The sequence below is a fragment of the Eretmochelys imbricata genome, chromosome 3, assembly GCF_965152235.1.
Source record: "Eretmochelys imbricata isolate rEreImb1 chromosome 3, rEreImb1.hap1, whole genome shotgun sequence".
Lineage (NCBI taxonomy): Eukaryota > Metazoa > Chordata > Testudines > Cheloniidae > Eretmochelys > Eretmochelys imbricata.
This window is the reverse complement of record NC_135574.1, coordinates 55,919,350-55,941,493: the sequence shown is the minus strand read 5'-3', so window position 1 is coordinate 55,941,493 and position 22,144 is coordinate 55,919,350. Positions and strand designations below refer to the sequence as shown.

General features: G+C 44.1%; 1 protein-coding gene across 1 annotated transcript in view; it reads left to right on the top strand.

Annotated features, from left to right (window-relative positions):
- Positions 1–22,144, top strand: part of COL9A1 (collagen type IX alpha 1 chain) — a 102,535-nt gene that overhangs the window by 65,185 nt on the left and 15,206 nt on the right. The window contains exons 29-33 of the mRNA XM_077811607.1: positions 6,718–6,771; positions 7,566–7,637; positions 10,235–10,270; positions 10,375–10,419; positions 13,175–13,207. Coding sequence (XP_077667733.1) covers positions 6,718–6,771; positions 7,566–7,637; positions 10,235–10,270; positions 10,375–10,419; positions 13,175–13,207 — 240 coding nt within the window. The remainder of the gene's footprint in view (positions 1–6,717; positions 6,772–7,565; positions 7,638–10,234; positions 10,271–10,374; positions 10,420–13,174; positions 13,208–22,144) is intronic.

The following is a 22,144-nucleotide window of genomic DNA, read 5'->3' as shown; positions in this document are numbered from 1 at the left end:
GGAACCTTTGGATGTAAGGTGCAATATAAATAGGACAATTTTTATTATTAAAATCCACAGAAGAATATTGTTACCCTGGTTGTTACCCAGTCAGTGCTCAGAAACCAGAGTTGTCATATCCAATAGCTTAAACATTTATAATAGTTTTCCAGAGGAGGTTTTAATGATTCAAAATGAAGATAATTAGTTTACATAGTCTATTCCAACAACAGACAAAATACTTATCTGTTTGTTGGAATAGATCATACAATCTTATCTACTTGACTACTGAAGATTTTCTGCATAGGAAAATAAACACTTGAGAAAATATAATCATCTATCTAATTTTAATTAGAAAATTGATATGGGCAGTTGAGAAAAAGCCTGTTATAATTTATGTGCTTTTTATGAAATATTTAACCTTCATTTAATAAAACAGGAAAATGACATGCTTACATTTGTAACAAGAGTACCGTGCAACTTGCATTTTCTAATTTCCAATCAAACATATCTTCTTTTCCACTGTAATTGTTTTGTCAGTTAGCAGTATGTTTGCATCACATTACAAGTCATTCTAAATAATTACAGAACTCACTTGTGGTTTAAATCCTTTTTAAACTGGTAATTGTGGCAGGTGGCCCAAAAGAAATAATTCTTAAACGTCAAAGTGTCAAACCTAATCAGTGAGGTTGACTGTGTTCCCTTAACTAATTATCTGCAATTTTTCCTCCCCGCACATTTATTAAGATTTAGCAGCATTTAATTTTTTATGGTGAATTTATACCAGATACTGGTTCCTTTTGCTTTATGCCCAGCCTCTGTAGTAGGTTAACACTTCATATAGCTCTGAATTTGTTAAATAGCTTGTGGTGTTTTAAGCTTTAATAGTAAGTTCAGTAAATAACCTTGAGACGTGCATGCATATTAGCTTTTATATATTGGCTGTTTTTAATTTTTTTTTTTTTAGTATATACAGTAGTTTTCAGCTAAGTTATCTTCTTTATCTATGCCCTACTGCAAAGATTATTTTCATAGGTACAATTGTAAGACCTTTTTTTCAGCCTGAAATGTATCCTGGATTGCTGTACTAATTGTCCTGTCACTTAAATCAACTTTTTGATACCAGGTCCCTTTACATGCCTCAAGTTTAAAAAGTGGGTCCATTTTCTTCAGTTGGGCATCAACACAGTGGCAGGATAAGTAGTCTGATGTCTTCACCTTCCCAGGATGTACTGTGCATGCACAAATCTTTTGGCACTGCTCGTCCGTTTAGTCCGAGAGCTTCACAAATAATGAAGTTGTTTTTAAACAACCCGTAGGGGGTAGGGTAGTATTGCTATTCCTATTTTAAAGATGCACAGATAGATTAACATCACACAGGATATATGAAGCAAAAGAACCACGCAGGTTTCCTGGCCCTCATTTCTAAGCCACTGGATTCTCCCTCCTGTGCCTGACCTGATTTTGAAAGGATAATGTCTTAGGCCATGTGCTCCTTTGGCACTTGCAATAAGTTTATGTTAATAATGATCAGAGTCAATATTTCTATTGTATTAATATGCATACACACATATCTTTAAAAATTTAGCCCAGGTACCTTTAAATAATGCTGGATGGTTAATGGAATGTCATCTGCATTCTTGACTCCATGAATAATTGTTAGTGTAGCACTGGCAGAGAATGTGACGTAGTGGGGTGTGACATCCTGTCTGACAGCATAAAACAGATATTAAGCCATTTGAAAAAGTTAGCGTTTTTTAAAAAGATTTTTAATTTTTTAATTTTTTGCTGGCAGTCTCAGTTAATGCAGGCTAGAGTGGCATGTGGGCTGGAGGGGGGGTGGAGGAGCCATGCTACAGACAATGTCCCCAGGAAGAACCCTGTCTGGCTCATGGCAAAACTGCATGCACTGCACTCAGATTTACCCCAGAGTGTGTTTATTCTGTGCTGAAATAGTAAACTCTAACAGGGCTTGATCCTTGCCTAGCCTACCAGCTGTTTTGTATTACTGGGACAGACAACTTGTCTCTTGCATAGCCACCAATGCCTTTCTCTGCTCAGGTGCACCTGAAGATCCAGCCCACAATGGATGGTGTCTTTTATCTGAGGATCTGAAAGGACGCTGGGGCTAGATTATGGCCAGCCCTTTTACACACCAGCATGGCAGCTGCATCACCCTTGGAGAGTGTACCCCTCAGCCCCTTCCAGGCAGCTGTCACCACAGTGGTGCTCGGAAACAGCATGGACTGTGCTCCCCAGCCACACTGTGGCTGTGCCCAAAGCAGGGCACAGGTGAGGGGGAAGCACCTTGCATAATCCATTCCCCCTCCCTGGCTTTTGGGCACCCAAGATGGGAAACCACAATTTGGCCATTAACGTGTGGAAGTTCCTCTTAGAACGTCAGCGAAAAGGCACTATGTACTGTGAGTGCTTATTCCAGCAAGCAATAGCACATGTTTTTGCGTACATTTTTAGTGCAGTGCTTAAAGATTGGGCAGGAGTCATAGCTAAATCCCTGATCCCACATGAAAATTTACCCCTCTGAGATGCAGGATGAAAAAAAAGAAAGAGAGATCTAATAAATTAAGGGTACTTCTACGCTTGGAGCCAAGGGTCTAATTCCCAGATCACCTAGAAATTCCTGCACTAGGTCTCATTGAGCTCGCACACTAAAAATAGAAGTGTAGCTGCAGCAGCATGGGGAGTGGTGGCACGGGCTTGTTGCCCCAAGTGCAAACCCACCTAATCCCCATGGGTCCGTACGTTGGGCAGCTAGCCTGTGCTGTGCTCACCACTGCCCATGTTGTCATGGCTACACTGCTATTTTTAGTGCACTACCATGAGAGCAATTGCCAGTATGTCTATATGAGATAGGCATTACACCCCCAGCTCCAGGTATAGACGTAGCCATAATGAATGCTACTTTGCAGTGACAGTAAGCCATTGCAAATCGTAGTGATGACTGGTTGCAAATGACTGAATCATGTGAAATAATGAGTAAAATCAAAAGCAAAGATGATGCATCACAAAATATACATTGTTCACTTATTTTTTCAATGGTAGTTTTCATTATTTCTTACATCGCTGCCTAGTATACTACAAACTGCAGCATAATTAAGGTTGTAAAAGAAACAAATACTTAGCAATGTGAGATTTCATTAAGCTTTGGATATAAAATCTTTGCTGAAAGGTGGTGAGCAGGGGCTGCCAGTTTTTGTGTAGATTAGCAGTGCAATTTCGTGAAGTGCAGTTTAGCAAAGTACCTACTGTAGTTCTCACAATTTTTCACTAACAAGAGCATCACTGTAAAACCTATAGAAGCCCAGTAAACCACTGAAACAGAAGAATTAGCCTGAGAATAAGTTCTGTACTGCATTACAGGTGACTTGAAATTTTAAAAAAACTCCAGCACAGAGGGCTGGTTGAAGTTTCTCCATGCAGCATAATTCCTGCAGTGCCCCTCTACCAGATGAGTAGGCTGATATGGTGGGCAAAGCGGGAGAAAGGCCACATGAGTACAGTGGTCTAAAACTCCTGAATAGGGCACAAAGGGGCAGTAGCTTCTGTTTTATTACATAGGCTGGAATAGCAGCTATGGAGGGGCTGCACTTCATCATTATAATTAATTAGTATTATTATGGTGCTGGGTGGATGGCCTGCCTGGGAGTTTTTATTCTCATAACCTGTGTCAGAAACACATTCTGCATATGAAGGTCACAATCCTGCTTCCAGTGAAGCCAATATTAAAACTCCCACTAATTTCAGACAGGGTGGGAGTGATCCCTCCACAGCTGCAAGAGGTGTAATATAAAATCTATCTGTCTTATATAAGAGATAAGATAAAACTAGTGTGTATAAGTATGAGATGTTCTTTCTTGATGATCAGAACTGGTCATGAAGTCTTTGGCCCACACCCTCTGCCTGCCATCCAGCTGCTTTGCACTGGAGGAGCCAGGATGCTGTTGTAACAGACTATGACATCAGGCCTATGACATCAGGCCACCCCCAAGTAGTAAAATACCACCTACTTCTGGCCTGTCCACCCCTGACATGAGTGATGTGCTGGGGGCGTGACCAGAGCTTTTTGTGCTCTGGTAATCCCTGGCCAACAAAATAGATCTAGGGGATCGTTCCTGTCAGGTGTAATATAGAACAGGTCTTGGGCTGCTTTAAATTATGCCTGGGGCTAATGTAGATCCTGGCTGGCCCTAGGACTGGGGGTTGATGGTGATGGAAAAATGGCTTTGAGTCACTGTCTTCCTGTCTTTCCACTCAGGTCCAGTGTAAAGCACAGCTCATCTGGACCCAAAGATGTGACATTAGTATGAAATAATCTATCCAATAACAGTATCTGTGGTAGCAGGAGATGATATCTTCAATGTATTTTTTTAACCATACTTGGGAAACACTGAAAAATACTGGCATTTGGGGAAAAGTTGCAAATTTAGTATCACATGACCAGAACCTGCATAATTCAAGTCCCAAGTAGTTATTCTGTGTCAATGTAATTGTTTTTGAAAGGACTTATTTTACTTGTTTGTCATTTAGAAAAGGTCCTTATGGGGTATCCAGATATAAATGGTTTTAAAACTGATCTTAGTTAAAATTAAATCTTCTTTCTTGAACCTGAAATCTAGAACAATATGTGAAAATCCTGGGTAGAAGTGTAATACAGAATCAGTGTGGTTAAATGTAGGATTTACATAAGATTACTGAGTTTTCTGGGTCATAGGGTGAGGGTCAGACTGTTACTATGAATAATGCTTTCACAAACCATGCAGCAATACTTAAAAAAAATTAATGGCTTTAACAGCATAGGAACTTTGTTGAGGAAATGACTGGGAAAAAAATCTTTCTAAATTCTCTGATCTCTCCAGGATACCTCATTATTTTGTGAAAATTTGAGAGTTCAGTCTTTTTAACCTTGTCTGAGAAGCCAATCTATGCATTTATGACATATGGTGTAAAATGCATTTTTCATGTCTCCTTTTATCCACTCATGTCACAATTTCCTGTTCATTCTGAAATAGTAAATTATCTACTGTATGCCACATTGGAGTAATTAGATCCACTCTCAGCCAGATCTTTTAGAGCCACACACACCAGATTAAAATAACCGGTCTTTATAACTGATAACTTTCACGGCTAAATAAAGAACATTATAGTCTTGTTACATGCTGCATCATGATTTTATGGCAAGAATTCTCCCTAAATTGTATATGGTACAAATTTCAAAAGTCCCCAAAGACCAGATTTTTAAAGGTTTTTAGGTGTTGTGGCACTCAGCTAACTGATTTAGGAGCAAAAAGAACGAGGAGTACTTGTGGCACCTTAGAGACTAACAAGGTGTCACAAATACTCCTTGCTCTTTTTGCTGATACAGACTAAAACGGCTACCACTCTGAAACCTGATTTAGGAGCCTAAGTCTCATCTTCTAACGGGAGTTAGGCACTTAGGACAATCACTGGAATTTAGGCTCCCAAGGGTCTAAATGCCTTTAGAAAGTGAGATTTAGGTTCCAAAATCAGTTGAGCGTTGCAACACTGAGCACTGCAATGCCTGTGAGATTTAAAAATCTCAGCCTAATTGATTTAGGTGCCTAAGTCCTATTGACTTTCAATGAGACAGACTCCTAAGGGCCAGATTTTTAAAGGTATTTAGGTACCTAAAGATGAAGCTAGGCACTTAGTGGGATTTTCAAAAACAACTAGGTGTCTAACTCCCATTGAAATATCTTTAAAAATCTGTCCCTAAGTTTCTTTTGAAAATGGGATTTTAGGCTTTTTTGAAAATTTCTTCAAATTTTGAAATTCACCAGTAGCATATATTTTAAAGAGATAGTGCTGGTATTAATGTATGGGTATGATGTCTAAAATATATACATAATTTAAATTTTAATATGTACACATGTCCTAAAGTAAAGATGCAAGGTTAAAGCATAATTAAAGATGTATGCTTGTCCTGATTTCCATGACAAAACCCACGGTTGACAAAAATCATAGGGTTGACAAAACCCATGGTTGACAAAAATGCATAGTCTTTTTTACCTCATTGAGTCTGCTGACCAGGACACTCCCATGAAATTTTCACATTTGGCTCTGGATGTGTCCACTGTAAGGGAGTACAAGACTTTAGGCTAATAGTTAAAAGCCAGATTATGATATGCAAACTCACACTGGGCCTCATGACCACACTTATGCATACACATAAGTCCCATTGATGAGACTTAAAAGCACATGCCTAAAGTTAAGCATGTGCTTAAGTGCTGTCTTGGATAGGGACAGACTTAATGAAGTGATCAAGTGCTTTTCTGAAGTTGGGCTAGTGATGAGCGGCTACTCTCTGGAGTAGTCCCAGGGAGAGGATCACTTCTGTGGGTAATGGCTGACTGGTGTGAGTTAGGGGTTGACAGACTGTCCCTAAATATTATTAAATAGTTGTAAAAATTGTAATTGTAAAATAAAGTTTATTTGTCTGTATTGGGAAATTATGAGAAAATGTTAATTAACAGAGCGTATACCATGACAGATGTTTAGTGATTTTTAAACTACTTTTAAGAACTTTTTTAGTTTTATGACTCTTGCATTTGTTTGCATTAATATACATGACCCTTAAATTAAAGCTCACTGATAAAACAGTAATTGAATCAAGATTGAGGGGGAAAATGGTCATTTATTTACAATTAATTAGAAAATAAATATTCAAGGTTGTAACAATGCCCTTCTGTTTCTTAAAAGGGTAGCAGAGGTGAGCCAGGTCCTGCTGGGCCTCCAGGTCCACCAGGGAAACTGGTAAGCAGCATATTTCAATTCCCATCAGCTTATATTTATTTTCCAGGAATGTATGGCATCAGAAGGAATCCTCACTCACCTATTCATTTACACAGGGAGTCAAAGGAGTATGATGAAAAGGATGACTGATAAGCTTTTCAGTACTTTATGTCTGTAGTAAAATCACAATGTTCAAATTTTAAAGCATATGAAAATGTGCTGAGAGTGTATTGTGGTTGTAAGAGATGGCAAGATACAAAAAGCGTAAAGATTTTTTGTTTCGTGTGAAACCAAAGCTGTAAGACTGTGTGCGCACTATGTATTTTCAAGAAGCAGGAGTAGTGAAAGACCAGCTTTCTGCTAGCAGCTACCTAGAACTAATGAATGGGACAGATCATGAATGCCCTCTTTTACTGCCGTTCAAACAATATTTACACAGAACTAGTTAGAAGCACAGTTGGAGAGGTCTGAGCTGAAAGAGCCTGCTGTTAAGGAGGAATGTACAAGCCATGGGGGATAAATCAAAGACATTTTTTGTTAAGAACTAAACTATTTAGCACTAGGGCTGGAGGGGAAAGTCCAGTAAATGTGCTATTTGTGTTCGTCAATAATAAGATCCTCAAAAGTACTGTTTAGATGGGCAAGATTCTACCATCTTCACTCACACCCCTACTGTATGAGCTGGGACTACTCTAGGAATAAAATCCTACTCAATGTGTATGAGGGGCCCAGAATCTGGCCCTTGGTTATATTTATCCATTGGTTCTCTCCAGAAACAATACTGGGAAGTTTCTATCCTTGGTTTGTTTTCACAGGGTCTTGATGGGGACCTAGGACTACCGGGACTGCCAGGTCCTTCGGGCCTACCTGGCGCCAAAGGTGACAGGGTAAGAAATGCGCTCGAATGCACCGTAAAGAATGGCAACATGATAGCAGGAAAGAATACAATGATTTTAACATCACTCATTCATTGTTGTGATTATTCATTTCTCAGAGTTTCTTGTTGCACACCAAGATCCATTAAAGCTGCTTAGAAGTTGGGGAGTGCTCTAAGTGTCCGATGGCTAATTAAGGCTCATAAGAATCTACCAAAAAAAACCCCACCCTATAAATAAATAAGGTTACAGATAAAATTTTCAAAAGTGTCTAAGTCTCTTTTAAAATCATTGATTTAGGCACTCTTGAAAATGGGAAGTCGCTGAAAATGTTACCCTACTTCAATATCTGCAATGTTTCTATGTACTCTGTATATACTAAAGAAATATAGTGACTGCCACAACTCTGAGGCTATCTATGCACATTCACAAGATACAAGTATCTCAAACAGTATTTTGCACGGAAAAATTGGGCCCCTGAGAAGCCTCGGAATTCCTACTCACTTGCTGGAGATTTCCTACCTTGCAGGATGAATGTCACTGAATAACAATGGATTCTTATACAAAAGATACGCTTTTCCTCCAGTTGCTCGGGGAAGGATATGGAGAGCACAGATTGGTGATGTAGAGAGGCTAGGCAGGGGTTGTGGTTATAGTTTATGCCCCTTACTCCTGTGCTTACCCACAGAAGGCTTAGTGACATTTTTTAAAATTACTTATCTAGGTAAATTGGCAAGTTTTTAAGGGCCACCTTGAACATTTGTCTTCTTTGTATTACTATCAAGTTAGTATATTTCTGTGTGGTTTTTCAGAATGTTGACTTCAGGTACACACACTTCTAACCAGCTGTCAAAGTTGCCAGACAGGAATCTGCAAATTCCTCTTTTTAATAGATCAAACTGTCTCTCATAGTTTCTGAGAGTACATCCAGGTGCCTTCTATTTATATAAGTGATTTCTGAGAATATTTCTACATTTGCTTTTTTTTTAAGCATAGGGCCAAATTCATTCCCAGTGTAACTCTCTTAAAATAAATAGAGTTATGCTAGAAATTAATTCAGCTCATTGTTTCTTTTGACTTTTCCTATTTTGAGAGAGAGCCCTATACATAAAACCATATTTTTAAGTTTATTTCCTTTTTCGTCCCATAGAGGCCCTGCCTTCCACTGAGCCTTCCTACCCTGCTGGTCTAGAAGATTTGGAAATGGCTACCTCTGGAGCTAGTCTCAGGTTTAGACAATGGGGTCACTCCAGACTGATGCAAAGTCATCAGTTTCCCCCTCCTCCCTTCCTGATTTCCTAGGGACTGGATGTGCTTTGCATGCAATGTATCCAGCCTTACTTGAATCAAAAACCCAATGGTGCATTAAGAGCTGATGTACACAGCAAGCAGAAGAAGCCATTTGCAATGCATGACAATTCATTTTAACAATCCTTCCAAACCCAGGAATTATGCCAAATATTCTTCGTCACCATCCACTCAGACCTGTTCTATTTACATGTATACAAATATAGGCCACTCCTACATGTACTCCTATAACTGCGTGGTAGCACTTTGGTGGATCTTTCATATTTATGTGGGGAAGTGGAGGGAAAAGCAATGCCAGCTCTCATGTCTCACACTATTTCTGATTCACCATCTTTTGGTCTGGTTACCTATGGCTTTTCTGTGGCCCGTCTTTGTGTGGCAATTAAAGTCCTTTGTGATGATAGGACTGGTCTTATGAATACCTTTCCACTGTGAATTGGACAGAGATAATCAATATAGGGCCTGATCCATTGAAACTCAGAGGAGTATTTCCAATGACTTTATAGAGACCTTAATGAACAGCCGTTACATCACAGTCGCGTTTGGTCACTACCCTCCTGCTTAGAATGCTCGGTTTGGCTATTAGCCAAGACGGATAGGAATGGTGTCCCTAGCCTCTGTTTGCCAGAAGCTGGGAATGAGTGACAGGGGCTGGATCACTTGATGATTACCTGTTCTGTTCATTCCCTCTGGGGCACTTGGCACTGGCCACTGTTGGAAGACAGGATACTGGGCTAGATGGAACTTTGATCTGACCCAATAGGGCCATTCTTATGTTCCTATGGCCAAATGCTTGAACTTTCTATTCCCCAGGTATAAACATTCTGAACAAGTGTGTCTAGAGATGGACAAAGGAGTTTGGACAATTTCAGAATAAGCCCTACATGACATATGATCTAATTGGATACAAAGATTTACTAGTGCCTTCCCACCTCTCTCTGTCCTTATCACTATCCTTCCTTGTAGAAAAAACCAGAAGAATGGAGGACTCAGATCTGGTCTTTGCCTCTTAGTGAATCTGATTTATAAGTACACCAAAAAAGCTGCTGAACTGGTTGTTCTACAGTGTTGTTGCAACAATACAACAGGAATTGAGAACCAAATATCTCTAGGAATACTTTTAATAAAATAAATTTTAAAATGGAGGAAGGAAGAAAAAGCTGCTTTCAGATCCAAATATTCCAGAAATGCTGGTTCAAGATAACAGCTTCTTAGTTCTGACCAGAGTGAAATATAAAATCCCTCTTTACATTCAGTGATTTCTAGGTTCTAAAATAGTTTGTTTTTTATTTTACATTTAGGGATTGGTTGGTGAGCCAGGGCCTAAAGGTGAACAAGTAAGTCTTCTAATACTAATCATGATAGCAATCACTGTACTCTATAATCATCTAAATTTTAAGGAGTGTAAGACTCTGACAGTATGTATCTTGTTTTGATACAGGGTCCTGCTGGAGGAGAAGGAGAACCAGGAGAAAGGGGTGACCTGGTAAGACATTATTTTCATTTAATCTGTTTTAAGGTGTTCTTTATGTGAATGATATTAACTTTTTTGTTTTATCTGTTGAAGAAAATTTTCCAACATGATTTTTTTCCCATTGGAAACCAAATCTCAGTGTTATCATATAATTTTATCACTGCAAAAAGTAGAATGGATGAGGAGAGGGGAACAGCGTGTCTCCGTGCAGTGCCTACGCCTGCAAGCCCCGACCCCGCAGTTCCCATTGGCCGGGAACTGGCCAATGGGAGGTGTGGGGATGGTGCTGGGGGCAGCGGCAGTGCACGGAGCTGCCTGTGCCCCCGCCACCAGGGGCCGCAGAAACGTGCCAGCAGCCAGACGCTTCCTGGAGTGGTGTGTGGCCACAGCATGCCTGAGCCCTGCTGTGCTGAGGCCCCCTTTAGCCTGCGGCCCTGGGGTGCAGCCACTAAAGCTCCTGCGTTAATCCGGCCCTGCTTCAGGGAAATATCTCCATTGGTATAGCGATAAAATGCATCTATACATCATTATGATAGTAATTTGAGCTCGGTGTAGGACAGTAATTTTGTTTCACAGAGAATTTTGAGATTTCAAAATTTGGTTCTGTTATGATTTGGAACAGAAACCATACATTTCAAAATTCCTCATGAAATGAAATTACCTTTCTCTGCCCAGCATTACTGAGAGCCCTGGTTATGGGACATTCCTCCTGGCAGGCTGCTGGGGATGCTGGAAGGCCTGGAAGCTCTGACTCTTAGGATATATTTACTCTGGAGCTGGAGGTGTAATTTCCAGCTTGGGTAGACATACCTATGCTAGTTTTGATGAAGTTAGAGCACTAAAAATAGCAATATAGCCACAGCTCCACATGTGGCAGAATGGACTCATCGTCCCTATCTGAAACCCTAGGTCAGTGGTGGGCAACCTCCAGCCTGCGGGCTGCACGCAGCGTGTCAGGGTAATCCACTGGCAGGCCGCGAGACAGTGTTTACACTGATCGTCCGCAGCTCCCAGTGGCTGCAGTTCACCGTTCCTGGCCAATGGGGAGCTGCGGGAAGCAATGCAGGCCACAGGGACACGCTGGCTGCCACTTCCTGCAGCTCCCATTGGCCGGGAATGGCGAACCGCAGCCAATGGGAGCTGCGGGTAGCCTTGTCTGTGGACAGTCAATGTAAACCCTGTCTCGCGGCCCGCCAGCGGATTACCCTGACAGGCCGCAGGTTGCCCACCACTGTCCACTACTCAGGGCGGCTAGCTTATCTCCCTGCCTGTTCAGCCTCAGTCACAGTGCGATTTTTAGCATGCTAGCTCAATTCAAGCTGATATGTGTACCCAACCTGGAAATCATACCTCCAGGTCCAGTGTAGACATACAGGCAGCCCACAGGCAACCTGCCCAAGAGCTGGGGAGCCTGGGCTGCTGAGGCTGGGAGCTTGGTGACCCGGGTCCCCCCAGGGCTTCCTGGCTTTTGGCTCCCCATCAGCTAGTCAGGCTGCCACAAGCAAGCTGAGCAGGCAAGATGGCAAGAAAACAGGCAGGGTTTGAAACCTGCCTGACTTCTGGGGGAATTTTGTTGAAACTGATGTGGTCCTGCAGAACATTCTGATTTCAGCATATCAGCAAATTCTGATTAAAAAAAATTTCAGTGGGTTTTCTGCCCAACTCTAATAATTATAGACCAGGGGTGGACAAACTCTTTTAATCTGGCCCTTGAGCTCCCGCTGGGGAGCGGGGTCTGGTGCTTGCCCTGCTCTGGTGCTCCAGTGCTCCAGCTGGGGAGCAGGGTCAGGGGCCGTGCCACGTGGCTCCTGGAAGCAGTGGCATGGCCCCCCTCCAGCTCCTACGCGTAGGGGCAGCCAGGGTCCTCCGCTCTGCACGCTGACCCTGCCCCAACCGCCACCCCTGCAGCTCCCATTGGCCGGAAACTACAGCCAATGGGAGCTGCAGGAGCAGTGCCTACGGATGGGGCAGTGTGCAGAACCACCAGGCCGTGCCTCTGCATAGGAGCTGGAGAGGTGATGTGCTGGTACTTTCGGGAGCCACTTAGGGAAAACGCTGCCTGGAGCTGGCACCCCATAGCCTCTCCCTGTGCCCCAACCCCCTGCCCCAGCCCTGATCCCCCTTCCACCCTCCAAACCCCTCAATCCCAGCCCAGAGCACCCTCCTTCACTCCAAACCCCTCATCCCCAGACCCATCCCAGAGCCCGCACCCCCAGCCGGAGCCCTCACCCCCCCACACTTCTCCCACTCCCCCGTCCCAGGCTGGAGCCCCTCCTGCACCCTGAACTCCTCATTTCTGGCCCCACCCTAGAGCCTGCATTCCCAACCAGAGCCCTCACCCCAACCCCAATTTTGTGAGCATTCATGGCCTGCCATACAATTTCTATTCCCAGATGTGGCCCTCAGGCCAAAAAGTTTGCTCACTCTTTATAGACCATTACTCAGCATTGGGAGCTTTCCCTGTTCATTTTGAAATATATTTTATAAATAAAGAAACATATTTAATAATATGGTACAAAAATGTCTTTTTGAAATTGCAATTCTAATGGAAAAACTGAAATCTGATTTTTTCACAAATATATTAAAACAAATTACTTCCAGTTTTTTGATTGATTTATAGGTGCCATTTTGTGTACTTCAACAAATTCCTTAGCTCTTAATAGAACAATCATTTTTAAAATATTGAGTAAAACATATTGAATACATTGCATTTGTAATTGAATATGAATATCCTGTTATGACATAATTTGTCTTATTTTTTGTTTAGGGTGATATGGGATCGCTGGGCCCAAAGGGATCAGTAAGTATGATGAACTACACTGTTACAGAAATTAAAGGTATAATAAATTGCATGGATCGTTTTCTGGTTTAAGAAATAGAGTACAAATATTTAGCTCTTCAAGAACTGCCATGTAAGCAAATGAGATCCCACACTCATTTTTTGTTTTTAAAATTCTGGATGACTCTAATATACAAACTAACTTTAAACAGGACTTCTCATCTTGCAAATTAAAGCCCGTAAAAGAACATGGTAGTTTTATTTGCAATTAGGATACAACTTGTGGCTATATCAGTTTGGAGAGTGAATTGCCTTTTCCTGCTAAAGTTGAATATAAGAGGGGTGCATATAGTGTAGTGATATTATATAAAAGGATTGGCAACGTAGTGTCCTGCAGACAGTATATAGCCAGTATATAGTCTTTTATGACTGTCATAAATATGGAGGGAAGGTGATGTCTTTCTGTATACAGTGCTATAAAATCTCTCCTGACCAGAGGTGAAGTTTGTGCCTTGGGAAAGTTTTTAACCTAAGCTGGTAAAAATAAGCTTAGGGGGTCTTTCATGCAGGTCCCCACATCTGTACCCTAGAGTTCAGAGTGGGAAGGAACCACAGAGTGGCAGAGCGGTGGGATCATTTTTTAACAAAAGGATTTTTCTGTAGGCTGAGAACAGCTATCAGAGGCAAAGGTATCAGGTTACAGCACAGCGAACTGGGAATTCACAAGCACGTTTTTTTTTTCTTTCTAACTCTCAGGTATAGCTAGGTTAAATACAGAGAGGCTAGGATGACAGAAAGCAATGTCCAACAGAAACTGGAATTAGCCAGATTAGAAGCTGAGGAAAGACAGAAGGAACGTGAAAGATGGGTAGAACTCAGACAGATGGAGATTGATGCCCAAGAGGCTGCCCACAAGAAAGCTGTGGAGGCAAAAGAAAAACGAAGGAGAGGGAAAAAGAGAGGAAGCATGCACTGGAGAAAGAGAAGGCAAGGGCTCAGCAGAATATACTGAATAACCCTAACAATCCTTCCCCAACAATCCACAAATGGGAGCGACTGTGTCCACAGTATGATGAATCCAGTGATATTGCTGAATATCTTCTCACCTTTGAGAGACTGTGCACACTCCATAAAATTCCTGACACTCACAAGATGACCACATTGGTCGCAAAATTCACTGGAAGAACTCTGGACATATTCAACAAGATGTCTATTGATGAGGCTTCTGACTATGATAAATTCAAGGATTTGGTTTTAAAACAATTTCAAGTTACACCTGAAACTTACAGAGTAAAATTTTGAACCCTTAAGAAAGGGCCTGGACTAAGTAATGTGGATTATGTAAACCAGATGAAGGATCTGTTTGATAAATGGCTCAAAGGATGGGATGTAACAAGCTTTGGAGGAATGCGGGATTTGATGATACAGGAGCAATTCCTGAATATGTCCAAGGATGATATAAAACAGGTGTTTATGGGATAAGAAAATGGACTCAGCAGAAAATCTTGCTTCTTATGCTGATCAATACGAGCAGTCCCATACCGCCAGAGAGGTGGGGCAAACCGGAACAAAATGGGTGGAGGGAGGAACAACCCTAGTTGCAGTTTGAGCAGATACCAGAAGGGACACCCTCAGACCACACCTACTACTGGGGGCAGCCCAAGGCCCCAACTACAGCCCAAGGAACACTCCAGACACCTTATCATTGCACCACACCATTCTCCAGCAACCCACCTCGCCCCAGTGACCAGTCAGCTGGGTGATGTTTTAAATGTAAGAAGCCGGGACATGTGAAGGCCAACTGCCCCAAAACCCCAACAGATTACAGTTCATTGCACCGGAATCACACCAGAGGTCCTCAGGCCCAGATGCCTCCCAGATACCCTCAAAGCAGAGGGAAACTGTGAGTGTGGGCGGGAAGAAGGTTACAGCATGGAGGGATACCGGAGCACAAGTGTCGGCTATCCACCAATCCTTGGTGGACCCCAAATTCATCGACCCAGAGGTCCAAGTGACGATTCAACCCTTCAAGTCAAACTCTTTTGACTTACTTACAGCCAAGTTGCCTGTCCAGTACAAGGACTGGTCAGGAACGTGGACTTTTGCAGTCTATGATGATTATCCCATACTCATGCTGCTGGGGGAAGACTTTGCCAGTCATGTGAAGCTAGCCAAGAGGGTGGGAATGCAAGGCTAAGCAAGTTGTCACACCTAGCTCTGTTCTGGAGACTTCTACCAGGGCCCAGTCAGAGGTGATGGAACCAGACCCCATGCCAACGTCTGCAACAGCAGTAGTGGATCCAGTCCCAGAAGTGGAACTGGCAGAACAACCAGCACCAGAACCATTGCCAGCACTGAATCCAGTGCTTGCAACCCCATCACCAGAGGGCCCCACTGAACCCGCACTGGCAGCAGCAGATAACACTACCCAAGAGACTCAACTGGAGCCTGAACCCCAACATAGTGCAGCAGCGGAGAGCGGTTTACAGTCAATGGAAACAGCCCCATCACCTACATCGCTTCAAGAGGGACTAAGCCCAGGTCCAGAATCCAATGAGGAACTGATGTCTCAAGCATCAAGGGAACAGTTCCAGACTGAACAGGAAGCAGATGAAAGCCTCCAGAGAGCTTGGATGGTGGCATGGAGCAACCCACCGCCTCTCAGTTCTTCTAATCAATCCAGGTTTGTTGTAGAAAGAGGACTTTTATACAAGGAAACTCTTTCTGGTGGACACCAGGAAGACTGGCATCCTCAGAGACAGTTGGTAGTTCCAACTAAGTACCGGGTAAAGCTCTTGAGCTTAGCCCATGATCATCCTAGTGGCCATGCTGGGGTGAACAGAACCAAAGACCATTTGGGAAAGTCGTTCCATTGGGAGGGAACGGGCAAGGATGTTTCTACCTATGTCTGGTCTTGTGAGGTGTGCCAAAGAGTGGGAAAACCCCAAGACCAGGTCAAAGCCCCTCGCCAGCCACTCCCCATCATTGAGGTTCCATTTCAGTGAGTAGCTGTGGATATTCTGGGTCCTTTTCCAAAAAAGACCCCCAGAGGAAAGCAGTACATACTGACTTTCATGGATTTTGCCACCCGATGGCTGGAAGCAGTAGCTCTGAGCAACACCAGAGCTAAAAGTGCATGCCAGGCAGTAACAGACATTTTTGCCAGGGTAGGTTGGCCCTCCGACATCCTTACAGATGCAGGAACTAATTTCCTGGCAGGAACTATGGAAAGCCTTTGGGAAGCTCATGGGGTAAATCACTTGGTTGCCACCCCTTACCATCCTCAAACAAATGGCCTGGTGGAGAAGTTTAATGGAACTTTGTGGGCCATGATACGTAAATTCGTAAATGAGCAGTCCAATGATTGGGACCTAGTGTTGCAGCAGTTGTGCTTTGCCTACAGAGCTGAACCCCATCCCAGTTTAGGGTTTTCACCATTTGAATTTGTATATGGCCGTGTGGTTAAGGGGCCATTACAGTTGGTGAAGCAGCAATGGGATGGGTTTACACCTTCTCCAGGAACTAACATTCTGGACTTTGTAATCAACCTACAAAACACCCTCCGAACCTCTTTCGCCCTTGCTAGAGAAAACCTAAAAGAGGCTTAGGAAGAGCAAAAAGCCTGGTATGATAAACATGCCAGAGAGCGTTCCTTCAAGATAGGGAACCAGGTCATGGTCTTAAAGGCGCTCTAGACCCATAAAATAGAAGCGTTGTGGGAAGGGCCATTTACGGTCCAAGAGCACCTGGGAGCTGTTAATTATTTCATAGCATTCCCCACCTGCAACCGAAAGCCTAAGGTGTACCATATTAATTCTCTAAAGCCCTTTTATTCCAGAGAATTAAAGGTTTGTCAGTTTACAGCCCAGGGAGGAGATGATGCTGAGTGGCCTGAAGGTGTCTACTATGAAGGGAAAAGTGCTGGTGGCGTGGAAGAGGTGAACCTCTCCATGACCCTTGAGCGTGTGCAGCGACAGCAGATCAAGGAGCTGTGCACTAGCTACGCGCCAATGTTCTCAGCCACCCCAGGACTGACTGAATGGGCATACCACTCCATTGACACAGGTAATGCTCACCCAATTAAAGTCCAACCTTATCGGATGTCTCCTCAAGCTAAAACTGCTATAGAACGGGAGGTCCAGGATATGCTACAGATGGGTGTAATCTGCCCCTCTGGCAGTGCATGGGCATCTCCAGTGGTTCTAGTTCCCAAACCATATGGGGAGATACGTTTTTGCGTGGACTATCGTAAGCTAAATGCTGTAAGTCACCCAGACAACTATCCAATGCCGCGCACAGATGAACTATTGGAGAAACTAGGACAGACCCAGTTCATCTCTACTTTGGACTTCACCAAGGGGTACTGGCAGGTACCGCTAGATGACTCCACCAAGGAAAGGTCAGCCTTCACCACACATGTTGGGCTGTATGAATTTAATGTGCTCCCTTTTGGGCTGCGGAATGCACTCGCCACCTTCCAAAAACTTGTAGATGGTCTCCTAGAAGGATTGGGAGAATATGCAGTCACCTATCTTGACGATGTGGTCATATTTTTGGATTTTTGGGCAGAACACCTGGAACATCTACAAAAAGTCTTCGAGCACATAAAAGAGGCAAGACTAACTGTTAAGGCTAAGAAGTGTCAAATAGACCTAAACAGAGTGACTTACCTTGGACACCAGGTGGATCAAGGAACTATCAATCCCGTACAGGCCAAAGTGGCTGCTGTCCAAAGTGGCCTGTCCCAAAGTCAAAGAAACAGGTCCAATCCTTCTTAGGCTTGGCTGAATATTACAGGTGATTTGTACCGCACTACAGCCAAATCGCCACCCCACTGACAGACTGAACCAAAAAGAAACAGCCAAATGCAGTGCACTGGACTGAAGGCCTGTAACCAGCTTAAAGTGACACTCATGTCTGACCCTGTGCTCAGAGCCCCAGACTTTGACAAACCGTTCCTAGTAACCACAGATGTGTCCGAGCGTGGTGTGGGAGCAGCTTTAATGCTGGAAGGACCAGATCAAGAATTCCATCCTGTTGTGTTTCTCAGCAAAAAACTGTCTTGAGAGGGAAAGCCACTGGTCAATCAGCGAAAAGGAATGCTACGCCATTGTGTACGCGCTGGAAAAGCTACACCCATAGTTTGGGGATGGCGTTTCCAACTACAAACTGACCATGCTGCACTGAAGTGGCTTCACACCGTCAAGGACAATAACAAAAAACTTCTTCGATGGAGTTTAGCTCTCCAAGATTTTGATTTTGAAATATAACACATCTCAGGAGCTTCTAACAAAGTGGCTGATGCACTCTCCCGTGAAAGTTTCCCAGAATCAACAGGTTAAAATCGTCCTTGAAATGTGGGAAATATTGTTAGTTTTTATATAGTCAGTAGTATATCTAAAGGTGTATATGTCTTATTAACTCTGTTTTCTCCTAGAGCTCCAGGAAGAAATCACAGCCAGTGTGGAACCGGCTGTCCGACACTATCTGTGATTTGGGGGGCATGTCATAAATATAAAGGGAAGGGAAACCACCTTTCTGTATACAGTGCTATAAAATCCCTCCTGACCAGAGGCAAAGTTTGTGCCTTGGGAAAGTTTTTAACCTAAGCTGGTAAAAATAAGCTTAGGGGGGTCTTTCATGTGGGTTCCCACATCTGTACCCTAGAGTTCAGAGTGGAGAAGGAAGCTTGACAATGATAGTTCTGGCTAAAGGGTTATAATGTCTTTGAAAACAAAATTATTTCTGGTACCAATCCCATGTACTACCTTATCCTGAAACTAAAGATAGTGGGCTGATGGGGAAGCCTAGGAGAAGCACCTTATGTACCACAGAGGAAAAAGAATAGGAGATTTCATCTTGATCCTTTATTTTTGGATCATCCAAGGTTGGAAGTATTATTCTAGCTGTGGGATTGCTCTGTGACAATACCTGTTTTTACCTTGAGAAACTGAGGACGATGCTATAAAGAAAAACTCTGCCAGCACCCTCAATGGAAGGTGGAATCATGGGTCTGAAAAAGCCTTCTAGCAAGCACTAGAATTTGTGCACTACTAATCAGGAGCTTTAGTGGAATAAATGAAACATGGGGTCATCTAAGGACTGCTGCCTAAAATCACACTCTGTTCCCTTACTGTGGCCCTAGACCAGGGTGGACAAATTTTTTGGCCCAAGGGCCACATCTGAGTATGGAAATTGTATGGCGGGCCATGAATGTTCACAAAATTGGGGGTTCAGTGTGGGAGGGGGGAAGGGCTCTGGCTGGGGGTGTGGGCTCTGGTGTTGGGCCAGAAATGAGGTGTTCAGGGCGCAGGAGGGGGCTCTGGGCTGGGACAGGGGGTTGAGGTGGGGCGGGGGTGAGGTCTCCAAGGGGGCTGGGGATGAGGAGTTGGGGGGTGCAGGAGGGTTCTCCGGGCTGGGACCAAGGGGTTTGGAGGGTGGGAGAGTGCTCAAGACTGGGGCAGGGGATTGGGGTCTGGGAGGGAGGAAGGGGTGCAGGCTCTGGGCAGCACTTACCTCAAGCAGCTCCTGGAAGCAGCGGCATGTCTTCCTCTGGCTCCTACGCGGAGGTGTGGCCAGACTGCTCTGCACATTGCCCCATCTGCAGGCGCTGCCCTTGCAGTTCCCAGTGGCCATGGTTCCTGGCCAACGGGAGCTGCGGGGCCGCACTTGAGCCATAGGCAGCATGCGGAACCCCCTGGCTGCCCCTATGCGTAGGAGTGGGAGGGGGGACATGCCGCTGCTTCTGGGAGTTGGGAGGAGCCATGGCACGCGCGGAGCAGGGGACAACCCCCGACCCCACTCCCCGGCTGGTGCGCCTTAGCAGGGCAAGCCCCGGCCAGACCCTGCTCCCCGGCAGGAGCTTGAGGAATGGATTAAAACATCTAACGGGCCCGATGCAGCCCCCGAGCTATTGTTTGCCAACCCCTGCCCTAGACTGAGCATCTCTGTGAGTGGTACCCCAATGGAGAGATAAACTTGGCAATTGGTCACATATGGGGCAATGCAGAGCTTTCAGGATGAAGAGAAGGTTGGTCTGCTCTTTTTGTAATAAACATGTTAAAGCCTACTTGCTGGATTTCCTTTGTGCAAGTCCAGAAGCCTTTAAGATAGCTCCACCTTGTGGGTTTAACAGAGATCACATATGGGTAATTTACCACCTTTGTGGGCATCCCCTTGAGTTGGGAAGTTCTTTGTTTTTGATAGATTTGTGGATGCCTAAAGTGCTTGGGTATTTATTTTTATTGTAGTAACACTCAGAGGCCCCAGTCAGGTCAGGTTCCCATTCTGCTGAGTGCTGCACAAACACGAGTGAGAAACAGTCCCTGACCTGAAGAGTTTATAGCCTAAGGCCTGCACTCCACTAGAAAGTGTTTGCCCATATTCCATACAGCAGTATAGATATAATGGCAACCCTCCCTCCCCCACGCACACCGGGGGAGACACAGCTTAGACTGGCAAATGAGTGTTTGTGCTGGCATAGCTTATTCCAGTTCCCCAGACTAAAGACTTTTTTTGCTGGTGCGTCTACACTAAGCCCTGCTATGTCGGGTAGGGGGTGTGATTTTTTTTCATACTCCACACCAACATAGCTATGTCGGTAAAACTTTAAAGTGTAGACCAGGCCTAAGGCCCCTGCAACGTGTGTGCAAGGCAGAGCTCTGTGCCCAGGCTGAACCCAAATGAGGTAAACAAACGAACAAAAAACCCTGATCTCAAACTCCTCTGCCTTATCTCCTTGGCCCTCCATGTAGGCTCAAGGGGCTGACTGTGTACAGCAAATTTTAGAATCAGGGTCTGAGGCCCTGATCCTGCAAACATTTACACACATGCTTAACTCTGAGCATAGGAGCAGTCCCATTGATTCATGTGCATTCAGTTTAGCAAACGTGTGAGACTGGAGCCTGCATAGTCATATTTACTTCACTACAAAAAAATCCGTCAAAACTTTTCCCCAGTTCCATACTGTCATAGAATATCACATTTATGCAGAATTTCATATTAATTAATAGCACATACTTATGCTGTTGCAGTTGCCAGGCGATGGGTCTGTAGGGATTGGCAGCTGGAAGGCAGTCAGGACTTTTGTCATTAGAGGAGTATTAGGCATTTGGAAAAGAGTGGGAGGTCAGACAGGGTGGGGAAGTCAGTGGTCTTGTTACTAGGGGTAGCTTCTGGGGCCCCTCTTCCAGTGGGATTGCGCATGGTATGAAGTAGGACAGAACTTGGCCTGAAATTTGAATATGAATATACTTTTAAAAGTTGTGTGTCAAAAAAATGTCTTATATGCATACCTAAAATGGATGCTGATTAATCTGTGTCAGGGGAATGGTTTATTATTCACTACTAAATTCAGGAATACAGAACTCTTCACGTAAGGCTATATGTCCCATAATGGTTATGTCACCGCTGACTCCAGTGACCTATTTAAAAAGACATAAGGCAACTCTTCTGGTCCCATCCCTGCCACTCTGCAAACATCGATTGATCTAGGCTCATATATGGTTCTCTGAGACACAGAGGGTAAATCTACACTGCAAGAAACAATGCATGGCATGGCTGCTGCTGGCATAGGTCAGCTGACCTGGGCTCATGGGGCTCTGGTCCCAGGGATAAAAATGGCAGTTTAAATCTTTGGGCTTGGGCTGGAGGCCAGGCTGAGACCCCACACATGGAAAGGTTGTGTTGGGTAGCTGGATAAGTGGCTGCTGGGGCAGCTAGAGTTAGGTAGCTGCTGGTGGGTGCTTAGAAGTAGTTAGCTGGGGCAATGTGATGGGGGAGGCTGTTGTAGCTGCAGGAGGATGTAGGAGCCAGTGTTGGGTCTCTCACCTTGTCCTTGTGCTGCCACTACCTCCTTTTCTCACTGCTCCTTTCTGGTTGTGCTCAGCAGAGGGAGCAACAAGCCAGGAAGCACTTGGCTCCTGACCAGCAGACACCACAGCAGCTCCATGTGATCAG